The sequence below is a fragment of the Neofelis nebulosa genome, chromosome 9 (assembly GCF_028018385.1).
Source record: "Neofelis nebulosa isolate mNeoNeb1 chromosome 9, mNeoNeb1.pri, whole genome shotgun sequence".
Taxonomy (NCBI): Eukaryota; Metazoa; Chordata; class Mammalia; order Carnivora; family Felidae; genus Neofelis; species Neofelis nebulosa.
In genome coordinates, this window is record NC_080790.1 from 30917877 (window position 1) to 30941684 (window position 23808).

General features: G+C 47.0%; 1 protein-coding gene across 3 annotated transcripts; it reads right to left on the minus strand.

Moving 5' to 3' along the window:
• Positions 1-516: 516 nt before the first annotated feature.
• CDC42EP3 (CDC42 effector protein 3) lies at positions 517-23608 on the minus strand. Of its 3 annotated transcripts, none has more exons than XM_058683064.1 (2): positions 23461-23608; positions 517-2526 (listed from the first exon to the last, which is right to left on the minus strand). In XM_058683064.1, exon 2 carries the CDS (start codon positions 2291-2293, stop codon positions 1529-1531), a length of 765 nt encoding a protein of 254 aa, XP_058539047.1. In that variant the 5' UTR covers positions 2294-2526; positions 23461-23608; the 3' UTR covers positions 517-1528. The 3 variants fall into 3 exon arrangements, with proteins under 3 accessions (XP_058539047.1, XP_058539045.1, XP_058539046.1); XM_058683062.1 differs by lacking the exon at positions 23461-23608 and adding an exon at positions 22778-23097; XM_058683063.1 differs by lacking the exon at positions 23461-23608 and adding an exon at positions 22739-23097.
• Positions 23609-23808: the final 200 nt, after the last annotated feature.

Genomic DNA, 23808 nt, shown 5'->3' on the forward strand with positions numbered 1-23808 from the left:
CCAACAAGGATGGGATTGGAGTTACAAGAGTTTGCCATAGTGTGTTAAAGTAAGAGATGCACAGAAATGAATTTTGAGAAGCTGGCATCGATTGACCTAAAAAGTACTGAGGGGCCCCTGGGTGGCTCCGTGGGTTGAGCGTCTGACTTCAGCTTAGGTCATGATCTCGTGGTTTGTGAGTTTGAGCCCCCCACGAGACTTGCTGCTGTCAGCCTGTCAGTGCAGAGCCTGCCTTGGATCCTCTGTCCCACTCTCTCTGCTCCTCCCCGACTTACACTGTCCCCAAAATATTTTTAAAAAATTCTGATCTTGTTCATTTCTCCTAAAATTGAGGGGTGCTGTTTCTGGAATCTCAAAGCTTTGGGAAATAATCAAAATTGCAGAGTGGATGGAAATCACCTCATACCTTATTTTAAAGGCTCACACATACTTCAGAGAAGCAATTTTTCTGGTCCTGGACTTAAGGAAAATATTATTATTCTCTTATGTTTTTATTTATTACTATAAACAAGCAACTTCATTTTAACATTTACTCTTTATTGTGTTGCATGAAGTACCTATGTAATGCAAGTATGTACTGTACTAAAATACCTATATTTCCAAATAACATTATATGGTGTAGCCCACAGTCTCTGCAGAAGCATCTTGAGTAACCTGTGCCTTTATACTTTACAATCCATTGTTGGTTACTGTGAAAAGTATGATTAACAGATGAAGAAAAAGAGATAAAGCTAAATATGAATACACTTTTCCAAACATATACATACGCAGCTTACAATGGGACCCCAAATGGAAACAAGTCAAATGACATTTGATGTGATACCTATAAAATGTAGACTCTGCAATAAAAAGCCAAAGGCACATAAAAATATATTTTAACTTTAAAAATAACTTAGTTACAGTAATACTTTGCTTGTGTCTTACCAACATGTAGCGGACAGTCAAAATTTCGCGATATAGATATAATATATAGGGATATATAAGAGCTACAAGAAAATCCCCCAAACCCATAAAGTTGTTCAAATGTGAAAACAGAGAATAGTGTTAACACTGAAGAATTTGCTATGGCGAGCCCAAATGATGTAATATAGAAAAGAGTCTAGAAAAAAGGCTTAGGTGTTAAATAAACTTTGACTTCTTCTTGCCCAGGAAATGCTAGAGTACTGTGAAGTTCTTTAATGTGACTTGTGCAGCCCTTCGAGCTAGTGCCAATCTTGGCTGGGCTAGATTTCTTAACGTGTCTGGAAGCAAAAAAACGTGAGCTGAACGTCAGCAATACCCACCGAAAAAAAATGGGTTCTGACAGACTCACTTCCTTTTCGCCAGGACAGTTTTTGTTGTTATTGTTTTGTTTTTGCAAACAGGGCATAACAGGTACAAAAAATACTTTGTAGGAACATTATTTTAGAAAACCTATCACACAGTGGCAAACATAGCCAGTGAAGCTCTTCTCTCCGACTGTGGTTGGTTTAGTTCTTATTTTTTGATGATACCTTTTACCCCCGAGGACAAGAGCTGGTGGTGTCTGTTACTTATTTTTATCCATGACATTCAGCACCTCATCCAAAAACGAGGGCCCCAGATCGAGCTGCAGGGAGAGGAGGGACCCCGTGAGATCGGAGAGGGACTCCTCTGATTTAGTCTTGTCTTTGACGAGCTCGCACGGGGCAGGCTGGTCATACATGTCCTCGGCCGGCCAGTCGGGGTACTGTTCGGAGAGGCTGGAGGAGTGGCTGTCCCTGCCCTGGCTGGACTGCGACGCGGACCCGCTGGAGCCCCACGACACGTCTCCCTGGTGGCCTGTCCCGTTCTCCAACAGACTGCTCTTCTCCGGGGCCTTTTCCTCCACGACGGGCTCACAGCTAAGCCGGGGCAGCTTGGCCGGCCCGAAGGACTCCTGCTTGGAATTAAACGTCACTGGTGACAGTAAGGGCAGCATGAGCGCCTGGGAGCCTCCGATGGTCGGGAGGGAGATGGCGTTTTTGAGCACCGGGGAGGGCGTTTCTGTGAACATGGAGTCGGACGTGCTGTTGGCCCGGAAGAACTCGCCGTGCCCGGTCAGCTGGCCCATGAGGGCCTTCTCCTGGTTTCCAGGCAAAAGCTCGTAGTTCCCCTGGAGGAAAGAAATATCTCCAAAGACGTCGTGCTGGCCCTCTTTGCCGATGTGAATGGTGTGGCGAAAGTCTCCCAGAGGAGGACTAATCATGTCGGGGGACAGGATGTCCCTCAGTTTAAATTTCTTTCCTTTCTTGTTATTGGCAGCTTTCAGGTAAATTGGGGTCTTGGCTGGCATTTTGGAGTTGGAGAAGGTCTACTTTGCAAAAGGGAAAAGGGACACTTTCTTCGCTGATGTTAAGCTCCGAATATCCTTTCTGATAGGATCTGTCACATCATTTTTCTCAAGGAGCTTCTAGAAGTGGCTCTGAAATGAGACTGGGTTGAAAAGGCCTTCCTGAAGTCACAGCCAAGTGGGGCGTCCTGGAGAGTCAGTTACATCATCCAACCCATCCCACGGCGGGGAGAAAGCTGGAAAGGAAACCAAAGCAGGTTATATTCAGCTGACCCTTTAGGGTTCACTGGGCCTGCCTCTTTCTCAACAGCCTGTGAATAAAGGCAGGACCAGTTCCCATCTAAAGCCAAACTCTATTTTTTTCCCTCCATCAAGTAGGATAAGAACTTTAATCTTAGGGTCTTTTACTAAGGGTCTACTAATCTTGGTCTTATTTCTGGGGGAAACAAAGAGATGAAAAAAAACTCATACCTATGACATCAGTACTTTCTAAACATGGCCATGGACACAATTTTCTGCACATGCCTAAGATTTTTAGATTTTTCTCCATTATAAGAATTGCTGTCAGCACATGACCAGAGTGATTTCAGCTCCTTAGATACAAAGTAGATTTGCTTTAAAATGTTTTCCCTTTTGTTTGATAATATTTTGTTGCTGAGTTCTGTATCTAAATAAAACTAATGCAATGCAGCAAATAGTCCTATAAGGAAAGGGGTTGGAAATACCATTTATTAAGTGACAGTGGCTATTATGTGCCAGTGGCCAACAAAATCTTAGCAAAATCCAGTCGCACAAATGAGAAAATAGGGATTCAGGAGTCACAAAATAAATCACCCTTTGTCAAGAACATACAGTCAGTTCATGACAGAGCCCGAGCTGGGATCGAGTTGTGGCACAGAAAACTGGGCTGTCAAGCCTTTCAGGTCTTGGAGACGTTCTGAGATAGAAGGAAAAGAACGAAACTGATTCTTTTCAAACAAAAACCAGTGTGATCATCTACAACTGGCTGGGTCTTAGAAATACTTTTGGAACACTTCCTGATAAAGTTTGTGTCCTCTCCCTGTGGTAGGTGGCACCCCAAGGTAACCCCCATGATGTGCCTCCTGGTGTTAACACCTGTGTGGGCACAACCTGGGACTTGCTTCTAAACTACAGAATGTGGCAAAGGTGATGGGATGTCACCCCGTGGTTAGGTGACATGGTAAAAGAGTCCATCTTAGCAGACTGGAGAAAGGTGCCTTTCACTGGCTTTGAAAAAGTAAGCCGCTGTGCTGAGGGAGGGCCCGTGGAGATGAATTCTGCCAACAACCTGAGGGAACCGGAAGTAGATCCCCCCCACCCCGGTTGAGCCTCTGATGAGAGCAAAGCCCCCTGGCATCTGTCTCCCAGCCTGATGAGATCCTGGAGCTAAGCCCTGCCTGGGCTCCCAACTGACAGAAACTGTGGGACAATAGCTTAGGTGGTGTTATAAGCCACTAAGTTTCTGGTAGTGTGTTACCAGCATAGAAAATGCACACACCCTCCCTGCACATGCAACTTAACACAATGAGAAGTGCTAAGCCAGGAGGTGTGGGACTCTGGGTTCTCGTCTTACAGATGAGAAACTCTTCATCTCTTAAAAATAAATCCTCTGACTCTTCGGTCCCATCAGCTGACGTGAAGAAGTTAAAAACCTTTCCCACTGCGGGAATTCCTGAAATGCTCTGCTGAGACCTCTCCCATCGGGCTCTCCTCCCCACTGGCAGAGGAGCAAATAAATAAATAAATATCCAAGAGCTGAGTTGGATGGTGGCTTGAAGAGAGCCAGCCACATTTGCTTTGTAGCAGCTGGAGGCTGTACGCATAAAAATTTTGAGTTCATTTCCCCGTGGCAGGTGGAAAGAACCGTGCTCTGGCACCCAGTGGCAAGGCACCAACAGGCTCCGTTTGGGAAGTGGCTTGCACCCAGACTGGACAAGGCAGGGACCGATGATGAGCTAGACAGGCCCACCCCGCCCTGGCTTTGTGCGTGGGAAGGTGGTCCACGCAGCACAAGAGGGTTTGCACCTCGAGTGAGCCGACCTTGAAGCTGCCACCTAGGACCTCACACTCAGCATCTCTCCGTTTCGTCCCAAGTAAGGACCTGGTTCAAACCTCCCCAAAGTGCTGCTGCTGTGGCCACACAGAGGCACCCCCTGGTTCTGCTTCCCACTTGAGGTTAGGATCGCATGGAAACACTGTTACTAATGGAGATGTGCCTAAGAAGCCAGGCTGGTGGGTCCGGATATTCTCTCGGCTTTGACGCTAATTTGGGTCTGGGGGCAGTAGCAAATGTCACAACTCCAAAGCCTTGGATCCCAATGGCAGGACTTCCTCCGTCTGTAAATGCACGACAGCCTGGGGCCCCTGCCACTCGGGGGGTAGCTGGCGTTGCCTTCCCGCACCTCTGGGCACAGCGTGGCAGATGGTGGCCTGCAGGAGCCCCCAGGGCACCGGGCCCCCAGGAGGTGGGAGGCAGCCCCGAGGGACAGCTGCCCACCGGAGAGGTGTCCACGGCACACACGGCCAGGAGCACAGCTGCCAGGGAAAGATACAGCATGTCCACCGCCAACTCAGGGCAAGTGAGGGCTGCCCGTGGTCAGCTGGTGGAGCCAGGGTTACGCGAGGCCAGAAACCGGGGCAAGGCACTTCAAATCAGGCAGAAAAGGAAAAATGCCAGGAGGATGCAGCCAGAGAACAGTTCCCTGCCCTGCTGACCGGATCACTCACAATTGCCCTTCACTTGAACAGCGCTTGGCTGCGCTGGGGAGAGTAGGGAGAGGAAACATTTGCACCCGGAAGGCTCAGGGGAAGAACCCTCTGCCCTCAGTCCCTGCAGGCCACGGCCACAGCCACGGCCACAGGCACTGCAGGCCCTTCGCCAGAGGCCAGCTCAGACTGGTAGAAGCTGGGTTTTACATCAGGGTCACAGACACAAAGGTGGGAAGGAAGGGACAAAAAATAGAAAAAAAGGAAGAAAAGGCTTGGTGAGTGAAGGTTAGATAAGCTGCAGGCAGTGAGCCTGGAGTGGAAGAGAAGATACATTTTTCTTTCTATAAATATTTACATAGTGTTTATTGTGTGACAGGGATGTAGGCTTCTAGAGCTTTGCAAACAATTTGTATTGAATGTCTACTATGTACCAGTGCTCTGAGCTCCCATACATTGGAAGTTGTTTTTTTTTTTTTTTTTTTAAGGAATTTTGGACAAAAATGTCTTTTTAACTTTAGGTGAGCTGCTATTTGCAATGTAGTGTTAGAGAAACAGAGCTCTAATCCCATCCCTTTATCTTATCTTTCTTTTTCAGCTCAGGGGCAACCATGCTTGAGCTAATAATGAGGATTTCTTACACTGGCTGCTTCCTCCCCTCCTTTTTGGATATCCTTGGCTCCCTGGCTTATCAGCCAACATACATCAATGTCCCTTTCCCTTCCTGGCCTGACTATTCTTTCCGCACCTTCTCTGTCATTGCTAATGCAGAAATCTAATGGGCACAGTTTCTTAGCTGTTAACAAAAGAGCTGGTCCCGGGGAGGGTATGTGCATGCTCCCGGGAACCATCAACACTAAATATTACTGAGAGCATCTCTATGTTCTGGGCACTGTGCCAACCTTGGATATGTACCAGCTCACCCACAAGAACCCATGAGGCTGCTACTGTTAATATCCCCATTTTATAAATGATGCACTGAGGTCCAGACAATGAGTCTTGAGTCCCCTCTGCCAAGGCTACGTGGCTATGAAGGCACTAAGCCAAGTCGCCAGGCTCCAGAGTTTAAGGTCCTGTCTCTTAATAATCACACTCGCTGGAAATTCAGTCAGCTCCCAAATTATGAAGGAGGTGCATCCCAAAGTCTCTTTAAGATACAAATATGTGATAACACACTGGGCTGATAAGGGTGGGGTCAGGCCCTGCATATACCGATGGTGAAAGCACGAAACAGATCCCACCTCATTGGAAGCTGGTTGCCTTTGGCACCAGAATTCCACTTACAGAGATTTACCCAACTTGCACACAGGGGAAATAATACAGGTACAAGATTATCAAATCCAGGAGGATACGACAGTCTGGAGTTGGAAACAACCTAACTGTCCACCGATAAAGGACCGGTTAAATAAATTAAGGTATCATCAATTACAAATGAATATCATACAGGTCTTACGAAGGATTCAACAGTTCTTCGCTGATACAGAAAGAGCTCAAAGATATCTATCTTTACAGGGAAAAAAAGATAGGTGCAGAAGTATATAGATACACTTGCATTGGCTTGTGTGTCTGTAAAATATCTCTGGGAGCACACACAAGAAACTAATCATGGTGACTGCCCACAGGGAGGGATGGACAGGATAGGGCAAGGGTGGGAGAGAAACTTCTCACTGTATATCCTTGTATGATTTTGGGTTTTCGAACCACCTGAATGAATTAGCCATTAGCTATTTAAAAAAAAAAAAAAAAAGGGCTGCTTAAGCTTCAGGCTGCACCTCGGAGCGAATTTTATACAAAGGTCCTGAAAAGTCTACTCAACCTGTTACCGGATCATAATGTAAACATGTCTGTGGCGGTTGTGTTCAAAAGCCAAAATGTAAGGTGGTGGCCTGTGGGTATATGAAGACCTCAGAAGAGGGCTGACCTTGTCTCGCCGGAGCATGGCCAAGGGACAGATCGCCTCTTCCTGCAGGGACTAGGCATTCACGGAAGAGGGAGCACAGGTGTTACTTTGCAGAATGGAAAAGATCTCCTAAGAGAAGGGTTTTTAGTCACAAAGACATGAGAAAAGGCAAGAGGCATAAGTGTCCACGTGGAGGGAAGCACAGACAAGAGGAGGCACTGGGGCTTGGGCGTGCAGCTCCTGTTCAGGCGGTGGCTAGTGACACGGGCCATGCTCTAGAACGGGATGGTCCCTAACACTCAACACGAAATCCTGTCCCTGGCTCACTGCTTGCAGAAAAGGAGACCTGGGCTCCAAGAGGCTGCTGGCAGCTGACAGACGAGGCAGGAGGCAGAGGGAGGATGAATCCCAGTGGGAGAGCCTGAATCAGGCAACACCCAAGAGGCTTTGCCCTCTGCCCAGAAGGAAGTGGGATTACTTGCCGTAGGATGGAGTGGGGAGAGGATATGAGCTACACAACCGGTCCAGATATGAACTACACAACCAGAATCGGTGAGCAGCCCTCTGGGTGTTCTACAGGTCAAATGAAGAGAATTGTTAGCCTTTTACTATCAGTCGCGACTCTACCATCCATCATAAACACTTAGTACTGAACCACCCAAAGGATGCTGCCCACCCACACTTGGGGGCTCTCCTGGCCTTCCTGCTTTCTTGTGTTGCCATGATTCCTCTGTTCTATCTTCCTCAAATCCAAAGACAGAAAGTCAGAGAGTAAGAAGGCAGGAAGACAAGAAAAAGAGAGGAAGACAGACAGAAATCTTCCCATGTATAGGCTTTTTCTCAGAAACCCTCCTCTTGACCCTGAAATCTGAACTCTCCATGAGGGCTAATCCTTTTCTCTCCCTTCTTGGATCACTGTTTGCTGCTCTTTCCCCCCTTCGAGGACACTGGAGAGCATATTCATCTGGGAAATTAGATCCCTTAGAAAACAAAGGTCCCGGTCCTGGGGCACTGAGGAGAGGTTAGATTTGCCAACAAAGGGGGTCAACATCCCAGTCAGCTGCTTGTCACCCTCTATCAAGGTGAGAGAGAATGTCTGGCAGATGCGGGGACATGGGTCCAGCTGCAAATGCACAGGCCCCCACTTACAGGAATCTGGGAGAAGCTCAAGCGTTCCAGGACACAGAAGGACTCAAGGAGAAGTTAAAGTCATGGTTTTGATAAGAATGGCAGAGTATCGGGGCCATCCTTCCTGCACCAAGCTGGCCAACTCCATTTTCTGGTGACTGAATGAAGCATGAGTGACAGTGTTAATAAGAGAAATCATCACTGCTACGATAATAATTCAATGAAGAAAAAACTAAAGCAGCCCTTTGATTCATTTCCTTACCATCCTTTTGGTGAACAGAATGATGCCAAAAAGACCAAAGCAGGGCAGTGGCCAGTCGGGGGGGGTGGGGGGGGGGGGAGAAACAGGGGGTTCTTAAGAAGTGACACACAAAAAAATCAGTTCTTGAATCACTTAAGAGCTGACAGGACTGGCAATTCATCCGAAAAGAACAAAGAGGTTTAGATTCTTTAAATTCCATTTATTTTAAGAAAGGAATGTTTGGTTGGTCTACTAATTATTTTTAGAGTAATTCTTAGTGGAGAAAGAGAGCAAACACGTGCTTGCATCCTGCAAAATAGGTTGCGACATTAATTTAAAACACACATGTATAAAGACAGGGGCAGGTGGGAGGTGGGGACATCATCCTGAGGGACCTCCAGGCTTTTCCTTTCTTCTACTTTCGGGAAGTGAGCATGTACCGGACTTCCCCTTTCTTGCTTGGTTGTCACATCCTCCAAGGACATCCTACCTTCTCATCACTTTTCACTTTGCCTCCCTTTTTCCTAACATCCAGACACAGCACTGCCGCACCACCTGGGCCCCAAGCAAAAATGTGACATGTTCCTCCTTCAAATCTGAACCATCAGTCCCAGGGAAGGAGGATGTTGACTCAGTCAAGAACCTCTCCATCCCCCAACCATCTTCGGGGTATTTCTCTCCACAGCGATAAGCCCTGAAAAACTGTATTTGATCCTGGACTCCACACTTTGGAAGGGATAAAGGCTACCTGGAACATGTTCCTACATGTTCTGAGGAGTCCCAACTGGGAGACAAAGAACTTGGTCGTGACATGTGAGAAGCTGAAGGAGGGGAGCGACTGAAAGAAAACTCAGAGCGAGGGAAAACAAATCTTTAGGAATCTCAAGGAGTCATTTAAACTTTAATAGAAAAGGGATTAACTGATTCTCTGAGGCCCTAGAGAAGCTGAGAAGCAGGTACAGGGACACTGGCTTCTCCAAGGGAGAAGGTCTCCGAGGGAGACCCCGGGTGTCTCAAAGATGGAAAGGGTGGCTGTGGGATGGGGACGGCGATCAAGGTCTGAGGATGTCACAGGGAGCAGCCCTGGTCCCAAGCCTCCTCAGTGGTGCATGATGTGTGGTGTTTTGTCTCTGCTCCTTCTGAGTCTCCTACTGGGGAGTATGATCGCTGTCAATTTCCCCATGGCCTCCTGTCACATTCGCCTATGAAAACACTCACAGACTTTACCTAGAAGACTTTCCATTTGAAGATGGTTGTGTTTTTACTCAAATTCCAAAGAATTTGAAATTCACAGGAAAAAAAAAATCATAGTATTTGAAATTCCACACTGAACTTCAATCAAAATCCAAGAGGGAAAAAAAATGTAACCAGAGAACACCCGATAAACAGCATCCTGAAGAGATGCTTTTCATATTTTTGGTCTATTTACTCTACCCCTAAAAAGATAAGATGCCTTTTCTATTTTTAGATTCTTACCCTCTCCTACATCATCCAAACCGAGGACATAGCTATATGTGACAAGACAGCGAAACTCCATTCGCTCAGCCCCCAGCTGCCTAGCTTTCATGCACATGAACTTACAGCCAGACTGAACAGACTGCATTTTATGGACCCACTCAGAAAGGCTGATGCATCTCACCTTCACTTACCTATAAATGGACTTCTCGTTTATGATTCAGCTACAGCTTGTATTTATTTTTCTTTTACGACCTGCTTTGTAGCAACCCACAAATACCATATGGGGGACTCACTGCTCATTTGTGTACACACCTCACATTTACGGGCTCTAATTGTACTAGTTGAAAGATTTTTTAGAAGCAAAACTGGAAGACAGCACATCCACTTCGAGAGTCTGCACTTTTGAAGCCACACCTGTTCTCCCTGTTAAAATCAGTTACTGGGGAGGACTCAATAGGGACATCGATCCCCAGCAGCTGTAGCAAGGCAGGAGGAGGACGAGGACAGGTTCTCTTGAAATGCCGACTCATTTATCATGACTAGTTTTTTTTTTTTTTTAATTTTTTTATGTTTATTTTTGAGAGGCAAAGAGAGACAGAGCATGAGTGGGGGAGGGGCAGAGAGAGAGGGAGACACAGAATCCGAAGCAGGCTCCAGACTGAGCCATCAGCACAAAGCCCCATGCGGGGCTCAAACTCATGACCTGTGAGATCATGACCTGAGCCGAAGTCGGACGCCCAACCGCCTGAGCCACCCAGGCGTCCCTATCATGACTAGTTTTACATGGGGCACAGACTCAGGGCTAGTCAGGAGGACCAAGGCAGGCACTCTAGAGTTTGGTGGATATGTGAACTGCTTGCATGCTTCCATAACTAATGGATCCCACCTGATCTGCAAAGTTGCAGGGACAGTATCAATACAGAAAGAGAACTTGACCCCAAAGGTTAGGCCCCTCGAATGCTCTACTTCCCTAATGGGGTGAAAAGACAGATACGGGGCCTTCCATGTTATTCTCCCAACCTGCTGGGGTCCTCGATAACCATTCATTCTCACTGGATGGGCTGAATCATGGCATCTCCAATCATACCAGCACTGGGTATATGTGGAAGCTGGCAGTGGCCATCCCATTCTCCACCCACTTCCAAGACAGGCTCTCCCGTGTCATTTGTATGTAAATATCTGTACACAAATATTTATCCAGTGAATGAATGAATGTCCCCTCAGACTGGGCCGAGAGCTCTTCTATGGACACGCACTGGGTCCTGTTTGCCTCCCACTACACGTGGCACACAGTGAACATCAAGTTAAGAAGTGTTTAAATCCATAACCCCTGCTACACCTTCCATCATGAGAGAGGAACTGGTTTGCTCCCAGGTTCCACCCCCCAGTCCAAGTCTGCAGGGGCTCCTCAAGGACGCGGCAAGTTTGAAATGCCTGCTTCTCTAAGGAATTCACACTTATATTAATGGCAAACATCTGAGTGTTTGCTGCGGGCCAGGTAGGTGTTAGAAAACACCTCTCAGGAAGCGATCTTAGGTTAAGCCCAACTCTTAGGTCAACCAGCCAAAATACGGAGGAGCTAGGATTTCTGCCACAGCTCGACTCCACAGTCTGGGCTCTTTAATTGCTGCTGGTTGGCTAACGTGAGGACTTGCATGTAAGTGAGTTCAGAATGGAATGTCCTCTGCAGGCTACCTGCCTTGAGTTGTGACAGCACGAAGAAGTGATACACTATGATCTCAACATCAATGAGAGGCAGAGATCATAACTTAACCTTGCTGGGAAGCAAGAATGAATAAAATGGTCCTAGACACCAACCAAAAGAATTTTCTCAAAGAGGATCTCAAAAGGAATTTGACTTTATGCGAAAGAAAAGCCTAAAGATGAAAATTTTGCCGTTAAGAAAGCCCCCTGAGTCTCAAGGAGAAAAACAAACATCCTGTTCTTAGAAAAGAGTGTTCACTGTTGTTAATTCTTTCCCAGAGGAAGCACGTGCATGGGGCCATTGACAACAACCACACAGCTTTCAACGGGGACAATGGCTCCCTTCCCTCACTAGTGACACTTCACTTCCCCCCTAACTTTCTGAAACGAAGAACCCTGTGTTCCTTACACGGACTGTCCTCCCACCTGCTTACCATCGACCCTTACTCACAACATCCTCCAAGACCTGCTTTAGTCACTTCCTTCCCAGAGAAATTCTCCAACTCACCTCACATAATCCAGGCTCAGTACTGCATTGGCAGAGGCTTTCTTAGGACTCCTGAAGAGCCTGCATTTGTTATTTTTCTGTTTTGTGATGTTATGCCTGATATCTCCAGATAGGTGGTAAGCTCCATAAAAATAAGGTGGGCAAAGGTGCTATGAGTAAGAGCTATTATTGATAAATAATAGTCAGTGGGCCAGATCCAGACCTTGGCCTGTTTGTGTAAATAAAGTTTTATTAGAGCACATCTATGCCCATTCACTTACATGTTGTCTACAACTCAGTAGTTCTTAACTGAGGGTGACTTCACACCCCCACATTTGGCAATGCCTGTAGATGTTTTTGATTCTCAGGACTGGGGATGGTGGTGTCACTGGCATTTAGTGAGAGGGGCCATGGATGATGCTGAACATTCTGCAATGCACAGGATAGCCCCCCACAACAATGAATTATCTGGCTCCAATTCTCAGTAGTGTTGGCATTGGGAAACCCTGGGAGAGATGCTTTCACATGACAAGGTCAGAGTTGAGTAGTTGTGACAGACTATGTGGGCCTCTCGGTCTAAAATACTAACTGACCCTTTACAGAAAAAGTTTGAGCCCCTGCCTTAGATATGGCATTTCCACAGGGTTGGATGGTTATTGTCCCTCCCCCAACCTTTCACAATTCCCCTGCAATCACACCCCCACACGTGGCCTCAACTGTCTCCTCTAGTGACAAGAGAAGTGAAAAAATCAAAAGGAAGCAACTAGAAACCTTTTGACATTGCCATAACAATCAAGCCCACGATGAGTGGCTTCTTCTTCTTGGACAGGCCATTGACAAGTTTGTGTCGTTTGGCTTGCATGGGAGCTGGGTGTGGGCCCGAGGTACTCACTTTGCACTCTAGTATCAGTATACAACGGATTGGAAATTAAAACAAATAACACACTAAAAAAACCACTGCTCCTTCACAGACAGCATTGGTCTTTTCTCCCCCAGTCTTTGAGACTTCACTTGGCTTCCCCCAGGGACTTCCTGTTCAACTCGCCCCACACAAACGTGCCATCTTTCTTTCCCCCTTCCCTGACCTGGCACAGGCCTTCTGTACTTTCCTCTCTCGGTAAATGGCAGGAAGTCCCCCACAAAGTCTCCCTGCCTCATTCTCCATAACAAGGCCCAGAGCTGTCTCCTCTCATCAACACCACTGCCTCAGCCTTTTTTTTTTTTTTTTAATCCCTCAAGATCTCTCTCCTGCACAAGCACATTTGCCCCCCATTGGTCTCCCTGCCTCCAACCTCATCTTGAGTGAGCCGGCGACAATGCCCGAGTAACCTGGTCACTCTCGGTCTTCGATAGCACGCCCACCCTTGTAACCTGGACACAGAATAAGCCATTTGGGTCCTGCCTACCCCTGTGGCTAATAGTTCCCACCAGCTCCCCCAAAGCCTCCTAAACTGAGCCTCGTCTGTACCTTGTTTATTTTTTTTCTAAATGTTTATTTTGAGAGAGCCAGAGAGCAGGAGCAGGGGAGGGGCAGAGAGAGAGGGAGACAGAGAATACCAAGCAGGCTCTGTGCTGTCAGCACAGAGCCTGACATGGGGCTTGAACTCACCAACTGTAGGATCATGACCTAAGCTGAAATCAAGAGTCAGATGCTTAACCAACTGAGCCACCCAGGCGCCCCTATTGTACCTTGTTTATACTTCAAAGCCACCAATTATCACACTATGCTGCCGTCACTGCTTGTGTCTCCCACTAGGTTGCCTTCTTTTGGGGAGAGACAACTATATTTAATTCACAGCTGGCACTGAATAAATGTTTGTTGAATGAAGGAACAAATGAGAAAGTCTGAAAGAGACTGCCTTGTCTTGCTTCCCCTTCAACCCTGCCCTCCTTGTTGAAAATCCAAGATAGAGTCTTTCTATGACTCCTACAGGAAAAAATAAATGAAATCTTTTAACAAAGGAGCTGTGGCCTCTTGTGGCAAAACCTTTCTTTCATTTTTCCATCTGTAAGGCATTTTAACCTTTCTCTATCCATGCTGGGTAAGAATTTTACAGCCTATCAATGCAAGCCACAGTAATTCTATAGGCTCTTACAGATCTTTGGGATTAAGGCAGAGAATATTTGTTATCGTGCTATTTGAAAGGGAAAGGATGTCAATCCTTGACTGCAATGTGCAAATAGCATCTCAGAGAGACAGGCAAGACTCAAGAATAAATTGACAATACATTCCCCTGAATGCAGACCCACTAGTTATATTTAAGTCAATCTTAAAGAATGAGGCCCTGGGAGAAACAATGAGCTCGCTCTCCTGACCTTTCCTTTCAAAAGGAAGTGAGTTAAGGGGGAAATTTGGATTATTTGGCCCAAGAGGTACAAAGAAACCTCAAGAAACTATAATGGACATTCTACAGAAAAGGGTTGTTTTGAATATCAATGTGGGACTAGCACAGAGCAGGTACTTAAGAAAAACCCGTATCAAATGAATGAACACTTTGGCAAACAAAACAATAGAGCCCTCACTGAGGTTCTAGGCCTTAGGGGAGAAGCTAAAACTTTGAACCAGGCTTGCAGGTTCCTTGGAGAACTCCAGACACACACATATGTGCCAGTTACCTTCTATGTAAATGGAGATAATTACCCCCAACCCGCTTCTCTTAAAGGTGATTATAAGAGCTGAGTGCTATGCAAACGCAAAGTATCATCTTGACCCCAAATGAAAAACCAGAACGTCTACTGAAACTCAACATGAAGGAGGGGAACCACTCTAACTGCCAAAATAACCACTTTCATTTTCTCCTTAAATGTTGTCTGTAGTTGTCATCAAAAAAATGGTTCGTGTCCACCCTGTGAACAGTCTCCACGAGTGGAAGGAATTGTCACCTCCAGCTGACTCAGGATAATTCCTTCCTCTGGCACGGGGGCTAGCTTCTCCTACAAATGTACAGGCCCCCTTTCTCTCCAGGTGTAATTCTCCCAGGCTTGAGGGCAAATGAGACTTCAATGACCTGGGAAAATTATCGTCAACGGTTGTTGATCAGATGAAGAAAAATTTCAGGGCCTCTAGTTATTTTCTTTAAGTATTTGGCAAGCTGTCAGGTGAGAGGGCATCTGTAGAGTCCCAAGGAAAGAAGGAGGCATGTGATTAGAGTTCATGGTGAGGCCAGGTGGGGCTGGGTCTGAGGAAGAAGTCTAGAACAACTTGAATTAATCAGTCCGAAGAAGAGGAGAGGCTTTCCTGCTGAGTCTGAGATGCTGTCGGGATTCCAGCGGGGAAGGGAGGGAGTTAGGGTAGATATCCTCTAGGCGACGCTAACTTAAAGTAGCAGTCTGTGGCAGGTGCCTGTGAGCTGCACAGAGATGATATCACCACAGAGTTGTAAGATTTATCCTTGGTATTACAGACAAAGCATTTTACGATAGAGATTCCTCACACTGTGTTCCCTAGGACTCCCAGAGTTCAAGGGAGGCACCTACGGGTCACTGGTGAAGGGAAGGGAGACAGAAAAGTAGGGCCAACATCCCTACCCATTTCCTTCCTCCTCTTTAACCAAAAGATTCCAAAATCTGTTATTTAAGATACTGGGTTTACATTAAGATTTTCTTTCTTTGCTTTAGCTAGGAAAAAAAAAAAGTCCGAAAGAGGTCTCATGCTTTCTGTCACTCGACTCTTAGGGCCTTGGTTTTATCCTGTCAGAATGAGAGCAGGGCCGAAATTAAGGACCCTTCCATCTGTGAAATGTTAGGGTCTGTGATTCTACATCTGCAGAAACATCTAGTTTCCAGGGAATTTTTAAGGGGAAAAAAACGACACTTTTTAATGAAGTTAATAGAATCAAAATACTTGTTACCAGCCTATTAAATGTTCATCATCTTTTCCCATCCTTCCTGGTACCAAATTGAGGGTACAAAGCAGGCCAGTAATTTTCTCTGGGTGCCTCACTTTGCTCCTCTGCGGAGTGGAGATAGGAATAGTGTTTCTTAGGAGGAGACAACACACGTGTAACGTGCTTGACCGAGTTCTGTTAGGCAATGAGCTGACAAATCAGTAGAAGAGGCAATTGTTATTAAATATTCCAAGAAACTAGAGCTGGATAAGGAACAAGACAGAAGCCAATGATCAATACGTCCACCAGGATCAGGAAGTCCACAGTTCACACGGTCATGGCCGGAGAGATGCAGGCAAGCAGGAGGAAGCACAACGACCCTTACTCTGCCCAGTACCAGGCTGACACGTGGCGCTGACACGGGCACTGCCCGGGTGGCACTGAGCCCCCACAGTGGCACCCGGGCAGGAGGAAGCTTCAGAACAGGCTGCAACTCCCCAGAGGAGACTCAGAGGAGGTTCTGGTGGTGGCTTCCTTCTCAGAGAACCCTGGGTGATCATGACCATCAGAATCGAAGGATGATGGCGCCTCCCTTTGAATGTGAAGGTTCTGTAGCCTGGGAAGGAGTAACTTTACTACCACAGGATTCGATTTCTTTCTTTCTTTCTTTCTTTCTTTTTTTTATGTTTATTTATTTTTGAGAAGGAGAGAAAGAGAATGAGCGTGCACAAGTGGGGAGGGGCAGAGAGAAGAGAGAGAATCCGAAGCAGGCTGAGCCACCCAGCCACCCCTACTACCGCAGGATTTGCATAAGCTGTTAAGTGCAAATGACTTCTGGCTTGACAACACTGGGAGAAGACTGTGCCACAGGCAGAACCATAGAACAGGCTAGGACTAGACCGTCTGCTTTCCCATTAGGTCCTGTTTGCAAAAGAGACGAAAGCTGACCTAAGCTAGGTTCAGTCCCTACTTTCAAGGAGCTGGCAGTCTAACTAGGTAGCCGCAAGGGTCAAAAGATGATCATTCAAACAGTAAGTGTTACAACACCAAGTACAAGACACTTTGGAAATGCCTCGGGTACAAGCGAGGGAAGAGTGATAGAATGACAGCAGTCTACAGGCAGAAGAGAGCCTGGAAAACATCTGCTTCTTCTGTGCCCCCATCCCTCCCCTTCCACTGCCTCACAGACGAGGGGGCAGAGTCTACCCAGAGAAGTGCAGGGGTTTGCCTTGTGACACAGCTGGCCAGCCAAGGGCTTACAGCCTTGTCTCCAGCTGTGTTAAAATCAATGTTATACATCTGAACTGACCCTTGGCAAAATAAATAAATAAATAAATAAATAAATAAATAAATAAATAAACAAACAAACAAACAAAGTAAAAAAAAGAAACAAAAGGTAAAGAAATCAAATGCATTCTGAAATGGCAAAGCCACATTAAACCAAAAATGCCTTGTTTAGGAAATGGGTGCGGCCTATAATGAATTGGAACAGAACCGGTCTTTTTCAACTAAACACACAGTGATTTATCACTGGCAATGATGTGTCCACAGATATGACCTTCAAGTTGTCACCAGAACATGACAGATTCCCAAATGTAGAAGCTGTCTAAATAGAGGCCTGACTTTGAAGTTCTCTGCCTTCCACGGTGGCTCAGACTGCTTTGCTACAGAGCTGCACTGGTCTGTTTTTCAACCCAGGGTTTTCACATTATTAGTAGTAAGACTGGTAGGCTGATAGGTGTCACTGATTCCAGCTCACTGGGTTCTACGGCTAGAGGTTATCTGAAACCACCTAGCACCAAACGCCTCATCTATGAGACAGAGACCCTGAAGTCAGTTTATGCCTGGATCAGAGCCAAGACCAGAATCTGTTTTCTCGACTCCAGCACCTCTGTGACTGTTTCCATTAGTTTTGTATTAATTTTACCAAACAGCAGAATGACAGGTGTGCTCACATCTCCCGGTGCGTTCTTGTGGCTCTAATCCTTTGACTCTCTAAAATGTCCTTGGGATCCTTCAGCTCTGTAGGGCAGACTGCAGTGGATGGCTTCAGCCTCTGGCTTGCTGCTTCCCAGAGTGGGTTGCCTGCCAGACCACTCCTGCCGGTTGCTCTGCGGGCTAATGATTTGAGACTCTGGACACTGTCTCCCCGTGGAGACTCAACAAACACAGTGGCATATTAAATGCTCTGAGAAGTCCTGCAGAAAGGGACCTTAGTCAAGCCAGTTTCCCAAAGAATCCTTTTCTGGTGCCATTCATATCTCAGGGTGCAAGTTAGGTGGTGTTATGCTAGCTAACTGCAGATGTGTTATCAATGCAACATGGCTTAACAAAGAATCAAAGGCTAGAAGACGAATAGTGACTTTTTCAAACATGCAAACAAAAGCCAAACCCCTGAAAATCAGGTTCTTTCAGGTTCATATTTGAGATTCAAGGCTTCTACTATTCATTCATGACTTTAGCCAGCAATAAGGATTAATCAAATACTACTAATTTGGAATTTACCAGCTTTCAAATGCCTCAGTTCGCCTGGCTATTCAGAAACAGTAAACTTTGAAAATATCAGTATCATGATTCATATTTTAAAACTATGGGTTTTCATTTTAAAAATGAAACAAGAGGTACTGTCAAACTCGGCCCCTCATCATGAGACACTGGTGAACTTGGCACTGAGGAAATATATCAAGGCCAAACAAGGCTTTTTTTTTTTTTTTTTTTTTTTTTTAGGAAAGAAAAATACCCTACTATTGCTACATAACTATTTGGCTACTTATATTATTTTGGTTTGTGGGGTGCTGTTTTGTTTTGTAACCATTAAAGGGTGGGGGCAGGAGAAGGGAAGATTCCAAATGGAAGCCGACAGCTTGAAGGCTATTGCTCTTGGTTTTGAGGCAATGTAAGTTACTTTGGGCCATGCTTTCCAGAACCCCTACTTCGGTCTGGGTCCCCCGCTAATCACAATCCCACAAGTCCAAGGCAGTAGAGGCCAGTCAGGCTGATCCAGGGTACCTCTCTTAGGTTTCAAAGGCTTCCTTACTCTGTCTGTCCCACCAGAAGCTTATCTGGCAGGGTCCGGGGCAGGTGCAGAACTATAAGGAGGCCCGCCTTCCACCAAGGACAGAACCTTCCTGCCCAGTTTACTGGCGGCTCCTGCCTCTTGCTTAGCTCCTCCCGAAGCAGTGTCATTATGAAATAGGTATTAAATGTCCATTGGGTGCCAGGGACTGAAGGGCCACGCACCATTGGGTGCGGACACTGGCCTGAAGGACGGGACCATCCAGACTGCTTACGGAACACTGCAGCCCCTGGTTCTCCTGAACATCAACGCAGGGTTGTGGTCCTCTCTAAGCTCCACTCCATCCTTGGTCCCAGAAGTTCCTGGCACCTAGATGTTGCAGGGCCTTTTTTTCTTTCCTCCTTCCTGAGTCCTACATTTTCACATAGCAATAGCAAATCTCTTCATTTATGGTGTAAATTAAATGCTCACGTTAACTCTAGCGGTTTGATTCTGGATCCCCTGCAGGAGAAGACTATGGCCATACCTATGAGATTAAACTATCTTCAAAAATGAAATAATTCACCCGGTATCCCTCAAGGCTGGCAATTACTACCATTTTCCTTTGAATATAGAGTACTATGAAATGAATTCTCTGCTGGAGGCCAAAACCCCTCAGAAGAGTCAGATTTAATAGCCTTACTGCCACTCCTCCCAGGTGGTGGGGGTGTGGTATTTAGTACAAGGTCAAATAGATTTGAATCCAGACCTGATTCAGCTACTTAGCTGTGTGGCCTTGGCCAAGTTACTAAACCTTTCTGAGGCCGTGTTCTCATCTTGAAACAATACTCTCTATGTTAAAGAGTAGTTACGAATATTAAATAAGAGAGTATTTATTAAGCACCTGGGAAAAAAATAAAAGCAACAAGGAAGCATCAACCTTTTATTGTACTTACTCTGGATCAGGCACTGTTCTGAGTGAATTACTGTTTTTTTCTTTTTTAAATTCATTTCATCCTCTGAGTAATATTATTATCCCCATTGTATAATTGGTAAGCTGAAGCACACAGGCTAAGTAATTTGCCCAATTACACAAGTATTAAGAGCCAGAGCTAGGCTATGAGCTCAGGCAGCCTGACTCAGAGAGGTTTCTTAACCTCAGGGTTTCCCCCCCATCTCCTTGCCCTTAAGAGGTGCTGACATGTAAGCAAGATTAGCCACTCCTACATGCACATACTGGGTTGTTAAACTGTATATGCATATTTAGGTATGTTCCTTTTGGTGTAATTTTGGGCACGTATAGAACAGGTCTGTCCCCAGCTTCCACACCCATAAAATGGGGATATTAACAGTTCCTCCTTCATAGAATGCTTACTAGAAATAAATGAGTTAACCAGGGTGAAGGGCTGAGAAGACTGCTTGGCATTTCGGACAGGCTCCATGCAGGAAGTGGCTTTATCATCCAAAGTCCTGAACAGCATGATGTTTTAGCAGAATTCTTGGGCTCCAGCACTTGGTAAAGGAGATTTTGTAGCTGGCTCAATCTACTAGTTTCAAATGACTATCCTTGTTCTCTGGCAAACATACTGTATTTAAAAATAGATTGAGGTTCTTATTCAATGAATAGTCGGGTCTACAAGAGTCTGGTTAGAAACAAATTAGGCCAGGCCTAAACGAAATTAGACTGCAAATAAGAATTTTAATAATTAAAAAGAAAACATCAAAACAGTCTTTCTGGAGGGTTTCTTCAGGTTAGGTATTGCACTTCACCCACTGGATACATGCAATGGCTACTGGGCACAGAGCTTGTGAAAAATGTATAGGCTGGTAAGAATCTGTGGGTGATATAGGTTAAAACTACCTTATCCCCATTGCTGTTGAATACCATGAACGTTAGAAGAGAAAAAGGGCAGCGTTTGTGAACATGTTGGACATAAAAAACAAAACACCACATTAAAGGAAAAGCTGGAGAGAGACAAACCAGCTCATGTGAGCCCATGCCTTTGTATTTATTCCTCTTGCACATTTAAATTTACAATTAAAAAAAAGTGCAACCCTCCTTACTTTAGCGGTCTTTACATGTTACATTCAGACTGAGAACAGAATTTCACTGCTCAGATTTGGAAGGAAGGGGGGGGTGCTCATCTTATTTCATGTCTGTAGCTGCTGTCACAGCACCACGTTCCAATCATGGAATTCATAATGTAAATCTCTTGCAGATGATACCACTGGAAAACAGAAACTGCCATGGATCCAGAAACACTTCCAAATTTCTGTAAAGTTCTTATCTTCGGGCCCAGAGGCTGGTATTCAGCGTTGTATTCAGTGAGTATGATTGGGAAATCTACATTCTTTGGGAGACTTAATGAAGAACTTTCAACCATCCCTTGACTATCCAAAAAGTCGGTTATTTATGCCAGGTGTGACCATGCGAGGCATTTCAAACCTGCCCTGACATATCTCTTGAGTGTTTAAATCTATTCTGAAAAGGGTTTGTGGCACACACATACTGTCTAGCTTATTTAACTGCCCAGAAGGGCTCGTGAAAATTACAGGTGGTATCAGAGAGAAGACCTCTAGAACTGTCCAGAAAAGAAGAGACGTTGCATTTCTTGGTTTTTAGATACAAAAACGATCTTTTCTAAGTTAGAATGTTATAGGAGCCTTTTAGATAGCCTTAGGGATACCCCATCATCAGACTTCATGGTAAGCCTTTTGTCTCCTTGTGATCTTAAGGGGAAGTCTGCAAGACTGGCTTTGCTATTCAAACACGGACATCTGCTGCACTCCAAATTTCTTGTTCTGTTTAAAAAGCAGCACCCCTAAGAAACTCTGGAATATTGTGAGGCCTAAAAGTTGGGGGTGGGGAGGAAATCTTTGTCTCCCTAACACATTCATCAATTCCTTCCCCCTTCCAAGCACCTCCCTCTCCAGAACCCCCTACACCCTCAGCACACATAAGCAGTGACTCCCCCAAATACATCAGGGCTGCAAAGATTCATGTTGCAGTACTCTCCTGACATTCCTATTCCCGCCCTCATTTTAATTCACTCACTTTTTTTTTTTTTTTTTTTTAAACAAAATGTAATTACTTGACTGTCAGCCTGGGCTGCGCTCTGGGGCTTTTACTCTTTTCAACACAGCTGCGCTCCGGGCTTTGATGCTGCTGTCCACGCAGCTTGTCCCAGCCACAGCTTGGCTCTCGGCAATTCAACATTCAAGTGCATATTTATTTTTAAACTGACCTCTCCTAGACTGTACAGTATAAAGGAGGTCCTGCCAAAAAATATGCTACTTTCTATTTATAAGATGAAACACATGCCTCTCGAAGTCGAGAGGGGGATGGAGTACAATAATTCATAACAAAAAAATTACTGGCCAGATCCATTCGTCCTCACGTGTCTGATACTTGTCTGTGTCAAGACAGTTCCAAGGTGGAAAAAAAATCTTGAAAACGCTTCAGCCATTCAGAACCACCGTCAAATAATGATGATGATGATGATAATAATAATAACAATAACAATAACAATAACTAAACTGCCAGATCTGCAGGTTGGAGCTCCAACCACAATGCCCCCTGTCAAGTGAGAGGGTACCCGGCGGATAGTGCCATCGAAGATCTGCACGGGGCACCCATGTGCGGCCCTGGTGCCATTCCACGATGGGAGGGGGGCGGTAGCCATGTGCAGCTTGTTCTGAGATGGAAAAATGGAATACGCGCCCAGAATGGCTGTCAAAATAGCTCGGAGGGTGCAGTGCAGCCGTGCAGCCCCACCCTGAAAAGTGGTGGGCACAAATGGTGGAGCTCTGCGTCTCGATCTTGCCACCCGAACCCCTCCCCGTCTGCTTTACGTCCCCTTTGGTCCCTTGGACCCCAGCTGGTAAGGCGATGCTCTCCGTATCCCCGCTCCCTGTGCGTTTCCAAGCCTAGCACCCCGCGCACGCCGGAAGCGGCCACGACCGCGGGTCCCACAGACTCACAGGCAGAGAGGAAGGAGCCCTGGGCAGGCAGCAACTCACCGGCAACCCAGAGGATCCCAGCCGCTGACGCTGGGCGGGACGCCCCGCACAGACGCCTCCCGAGGGCACACGCAGTCCCAGCCCGTTACCCGCAGATCCAGCCGAGGGGGCCCGCGAGGCACCTCACAGCACTATCCACTCCGAGTGGGCGTAAAGGCGCCCGAGGCCGCGGGTCTCCAGGCTCGGCCCCCGCTCCCGCCCCGCCGCTGCGCTCCCGGCAGACTCCGGCCGCAGCGGTGTAGGAAGATGCGAGCCGGACTAAGCCCGCGGCTGCCGGACGCTGAGCCTGAACCTGTGAAGGGCGGGGCCGCGCGGGGCGGGGCCGGCGGCGCAGGGGGCGGGCCGGGGCGGGGCGGAGGGTGCGCGCGGCCCCGAAAGACCCACGCCGCCGCAGTACCTGCGCCGGGGCCCGGAGGAGCGGGAGGGGGTCAGCAGCGGCAGCGCCTGCGGGCCCCGGGAGTACAATGGGCGCCCATTGTTACCACCCGGGCGCCACCCTTAGGGATGCGGCGTCCCTACGAGGAGCTGCGTAGGGCTCCCTCGGCACAAAGAGAGGTCTCGGGAAGCTAGCAAGACCTCCCTCAAAGAGGGACCCCCCCCCCCGGGTGCTAGCGCCTGGGTGCCCGAGGACAAAGGGACTCCGCCCGCACCCTGGACACCTGCACTAAACCTCTTGCGCCCACCTCTCCTCGTCCCAACAAGCCGATCTAGCCCGGCGAAGCTAGGGTGCAGCGGGCGGGTGACTCTCGGGAAAGCGGGGCCACCTGACCGCGCCGACCCTCCCCGGCCGCGGGTCCCCCAGCCACTCGTAGCCCTGGCTCGGGGTAAAGGTCTTGTTTTGTCAGTTTCCAGCTCGCTCCCTTTGGAGCTGCTGCCAAAACCCGGAGAGTGGATTTAGCGCACTGGAGACGCCCGGGGCTGCGGGCTGAGCAAGTGGGCACGCGAACAGCCGACGCTGCAGGTTTTTCCAGTCCAGGGGGAGGTGTTTCCTCTCCTGCGGGGTCCCTAAAGAGACTTGCCTGAGGCTGGAA

What these genes read in the sequence shown, in the direction of transcription:
- CDC42EP3 (XM_058683064.1), bottom strand. Translation starts at nt 2,293, where the DNA reads ATGCCAGCCAAGACCCCAATTTACCTGAAAGCTGCCAATAACAAGAAA.